This window comes from Malania oleifera, chromosome 13 (assembly GCF_029873635.1).
Source record: "Malania oleifera isolate guangnan ecotype guangnan chromosome 13, ASM2987363v1, whole genome shotgun sequence".
NCBI classification, from domain to species: Eukaryota; Viridiplantae; Streptophyta; class Magnoliopsida; order Santalales; family Ximeniaceae; genus Malania; species Malania oleifera.
Genome location: NC_080429.1, coordinates 17292098 through 17297319, shown reverse-complemented (window position 1 = coordinate 17297319; position 5222 = coordinate 17292098). Strand labels below are relative to the sequence as shown.

The 5222-nt window shown below is 31.0% G+C and overlaps 1 protein-coding gene across 1 annotated transcript; it reads left to right on the top strand.

The window, feature by feature from the left end:
• Positions 1-4221: 4221 nt before the first annotated feature.
• LOC131145711 (uncharacterized) lies at positions 4222-4779 on the top strand. The gene has a single exon (XM_058094908.1). It carries the CDS (start codon positions 4222-4224, stop codon positions 4777-4779), a length of 558 nt encoding a protein of 185 aa, XP_057950891.1.
• Positions 4780-5222: the final 443 nt, after the last annotated feature.

Here is a 5222-nt window from a genome sequence, read left to right as displayed (position 1 = left end):
CTGTTTTCCTCCGTGGCAAGTGATCAATAAAAAAAAAATCTCCATAGGGAGTTACCGGTTCTCTCATTAAAGGCAAGGAGCGAAAGGCAGAGGTACTCTAACAAAAATTATTGGACCCAATTGGCAAAATCACCTGGATCACTTATTTTAAATAAACCAGGCCCAAGACCCAAAATTTTAAACTCAAGACCCAATTCCACCGTCCATTTTTAAAATAAAGAGGGCCCTAATTTTTAAACAAAGAAAACAGGCCTGGGGGCCCAAATCTTTAAACCCACGACTTCTGGCTCATTTTCAAAACAAAGGACCGCCTCAATTTTTAAGCACCCAAGGCCCAATTTTTATTTAAAAAAATCCAGGGCCTAGTTAAGCAGGGTCCCAGGCCCAAATTTTTAAAACCCACATAAAAAAATATAACTGGTCTTGGCCCATTTTAAAATAGGCCCACTTTTCTTTAAATAAAATAATTATATAAAATAAAACAGGAGTCCATTTAAAAAAAAAAAAAAATCAATTCAATCATTAGGCTAATTAGTACTCAATGAGTTGACTCATTCTGAGACAACTAGAATTCCTGGGTTCAATCGCCTAACATTGTATTCCGCACAAACTTGGACCAAAACAAATCCAAGTGATCTGTTTAAATCAAATGAAAACAAAGAAAAATAAGGAAAAAAAGGTAACTCTTATCTTGAATTTTTGATTTAGGGACTTTTGTTTCTTCTAAAAATAAAATTTAACCTGCAAAACAAACTAAAAGAAAACATAAACAAAATTAGAAATGCCCAAAAAATTAACATCTCAAACGATAAATAAAAGAAATAGAAAAAAAAAATAGATAAGAGGAAACAAAAAAGGAAAGGAGAAGGCTAAGAGAGAGAGAGAGAGAGAGAGGCCGAATAAAGATTGATAGAGGAGAAAGAGAGAGAGAGAGAGGCCGAATAAAGATTGATAGAAGAGAAAGAGAGAGAGAGAGAGGCCGAATAAAGATTGATAGAGGAGAGAGAGAGAGGGACCGAATAAGAGAGAGAGAGAGAGAGAGAGAGAGAGAGAGCGAGGAGAGAGAGGAGTTTGAAAGTAAGAGGAGGCCGAATAATTGGAATAGAGAGTAGAGAATAGAAGAATAGGGGAGTTCGAAGAATAAGAGACCCTAGGAAGAAGAATAAGAGACGTGAGAATATAATATAAAATTTTTATGGGAATAAGAAATAAAAAAGGGAAAAATAAGGAAAGTGGAGATAATATATTCTATATCTAATGTAGTAATCTTATCGTGAGGATAAAAATATATATCTATATATCTCTCTATATGCATCCCCTCTTGATTGGGGCGCCCCCTAGTAAAGCGGGGCCGAAAGAGCGAAAGCCTCCGTGGGGTATATATTATAAAATATCAAGGTAGGTAGGATTGATTTACACCGTTAAATTTTTGAATGGTCCGGATCATATTACGTCAACAATCCTTGTTACTTTCCTAAAACCATTTAGAGAGTGAAACTATTATATTCTTAGCCAACACATTTGCTTTTTCTCCATAGTCCACATCATGTCAAATCACTAATCCTTATCATTTTCCTAAATAAATAAAAAACTGTAACGTGACAAAGTTGATGTTATTATCTTACAAATAAATTAAAATAAAAATAAAATAAAAAATAAATATAATAAAAAAAATAATCAAATAAAGTACAAGAAATATATATATATTTTACCCGTGTCTTTAGATGAGATTGATAGGTGACACTGGTCATTTCATATGACTTACTACTTAATTATGTATTTATTTGTTTATTTACTAAATTTTCAAATAAAAAATACATTTATTAAAAAAAATTGGAAAAACTTTGAAACAATTAGGAAAAATTGAGGAAAATTAGAAAAAGTATTTTGAGGATCAGAAATATAGAAAAGATTATAGAGTTTTAAAAGATTACAGAAAATTTCTACAAACATTCTAGAAAATCTTGGGGATCTTTTATTAAAATATTTGAGATTTTTCCCCAAATTTTTTTTTGAGTGTATCCCTATGATTACGAAAAGGGCAATAAGTATTTTTATACCTCATCTATATTAGCTCTTAGTGAGGTTTTTATAACAAGATCTCCTCATTTGGAGATCTTACTATGCATTCCTAAATCATACTGAGATTTTTAATCTCCAATTTAATTTTGTTCATGTATCTATGTATTTACGTATTATTTTATCTATTTATTTATCTCATTACTAATTTATTCATTCATTTATTTAGTCATTTATTTAATTGTATTTAAAAAAAGTAAATTAAAATGTTATTAAAAATTCAATTTAGAGATAATTCCTAATTAATTCGGTACCGTTCACAAAACAAGTACCTAAGGGGTTCAAATACGTCCCCCTCGCATAACCGAACTCTCGATCCCAATCTTAGTAGATGCAGACCAACTCTACTTTTTGAGTAATAGTTAGGTGTTCTAACCGCACCACATAAAATAGGTTAGTAACGACTCCAAAATTTTAAAAATATTTAAAAATAATATTTTATTCACATTCACGGTTCACATGACACCTCGCTCTCGGGACATCGCGATAGGAGGAAGCTAAGTAAATCTTTTCTAGCCACATCACATTGCTTGAGAAATCTAGAAGGAGAGGAATAATCAAAGAAATTTTCAGGAAAAAGCCTTATCGGCTTAATGCATTGATGGGAAGGTCCTTGGTAACCTCTTCTTATGGAAGAGATTCATATTTTTGCTTTCATGTCTTGATCAGATTTTATTTTGCTCATGTCTAACATTGGACTTTAATTCGGCTTCATACTTATTCTCAAGCTGCTTGCTTGAGTTAGTTAGAATGCAATCTCTTTTACCTTACCCATTAAATTGAAAAAAAACTTACCTATTCTTTGGTTAAAATTGAAATTGGGATCATAACCGAAATTAAAATTCAGTGGAATTGGAAACGGAACACCAATTTCTTCTCTCATGTTTGATTCAACACAAAATCGGAATAAAAAATGTATTATAGTACTTGATATATATAGACATAAAAATTGAAAATAAGTCTAATTAATATAAATTATTTATTCAATTAATTTAATCTAAAATAATAATATTATAAATATAATTATTATAAAATATTATTTGATCATGCTATATAATAAATAATTTTTACGGTAAAATCATTTTTATATTCATGTAATTTATTAACTTTGCAATTATATTTTATCATATTTTTTTGTTTTCACTATACTATTAATATTATATTTTATAAGTACTATATTTTAATATGTAATTTATTAAATATAAATAAAAATCTTATATATTATAAGACTATGTCATAATTTATTATTTAATATATAATATAATATAATAAAACAACCACCATAGCATTATATTTTATTACACAATAGTATTTTTTTTACATATTATATTTTATTATATATTATATTATATTATATTATATATATGTTTGTGTCTATTTAATATAAAATAGTGTTATATTTTTTATACAATATCATTATTAAATTTTCTTATTACATTTTTATAATTGATGATGATAATAAATATTTTATTTTAGTTTATTTTAATATCGTAATATTTTAACATATAATATTGTTCTTTTAATTTTTATATGTTATTATGCTATTATGTATAACAAAAGATATGAATAATAATGGTTAAATATTTATGTTAAAATATAATAATATCTTAAAATATTTATAATGATATTATAATATTAATATTATTTTTTAAATTTATGTAATATATATATATATATTATATTATATTATATAAATTATCATATTATAATAAATAATATATTTTTAAGAATTATGGTTCAAGAGTAAAAGTTAGAAATTTCAAGAAGGAAATCTCATTAATTGCCGTATGGAATGGAAATTGAAGTAAAATTATCATAAAACAAATGTTAGAAGGGAGAATCAATCATTTTCATTTCAATTTCTAGAGATGATTCCCAAATACTTGCTAGAGGTGATTCCCAAAGACTACCTTAATTTTTTTTAATCATTGAATTTAGGGGCATTAATCCAACATAAACTTCAGTATAAAGCAAACCTATAGCATCACATTCTTTCTTTCCGTACAGATTGAGATATGCCACTCTCTCTCTCTCTCTCTCTCTCTCTCTCTCTCCATGTATATATATATATATATGTGTGTGTGTGTGTTTTTTTTTGTGGATAAAATACACCAAAACCCAGATTAGAATTTATTGAGTTCAATGACAGAGATGATTAATGTAAGTATGAATGAGGATGAGTGGAAGAAGCGCAAAAATAATGGAATTCTGTACGAAGCTCTGATAAAAGAAGAAAAGCAGACGGTGATCCAACTCTGCAAACAATTTCCTGAGGGCGCTCTGCACATACTCACAGTACACAAGGATACCGTCCTCCACATGGCCGCTTACGCCCAGCTTGGCGATTTGACGAAGAAGCTGCTGGACGACGTCCCGGACGTGCATCTCGACAAGATGACCCGCCAGAACCACATAGGAAACACCGTCCTGCACGAGGCCGCCACCAGCAGCGACGTTGCCCTGGCAGAGGCGGTGCTGCAGATAGCGCCGGGACTGCTCGGCATGATCAACCACGATGGGGAGACGGCGCTGTTTCGGGCCGTGCGCTACGGGAAGACGAAGGTCTTCCGTTTTCTTTCAGAGAAAATTTCGACGTATGATCCCGACAGCCAGCAGGCCTTCCTGCAGAACAAGGATAAGACCACCATTCTACACGCTGCCGTCCAGGTTAAGCGATTCGGTGAGTTCCATTTGCTTTGATATCCCCTGTAGAAACGAGAACAGCAGCATGACGACCCTTATCCCCACGGAAATTATCACAGAGGAACCATGAATCAAACTATGAATGTATTGAATTCGCATGCATTTGATAAGCACAAGAGATAATTCCCATCGCCACAGGGCCATCCTTGTGTAAGAACACTTGCCACTTACCGCCCACAAGTTAGAACTAAGGGAGATTACACCATATTCTACTCGAGGCATGTAGACATACTGTAGACAACCAATTTTATGGGGGCTTATATAACACAATCTGGATAAAACTTATCCAAGTGAGAAAATATAAAAATATTTTGGCAGACAAAGAAAAAGTGAAATAAAAGGGCTGGATTCTCCAATTCGTCATGCTTGCACCTAGACACAAACACAAAAGAATGTCAATTAGGAAATCAAAAATAAAAGCTAATTGACATTTAAATATG

Bases quoted from the DNA above. Each gene is read 5' to 3' on its own strand.
- LOC131145711 (XM_058094908.1), top strand. From the start codon at position 4,222: ATGACAGAGATGATTAATGTAAGTATGAATGAGGATGAGTGGAAGAAG.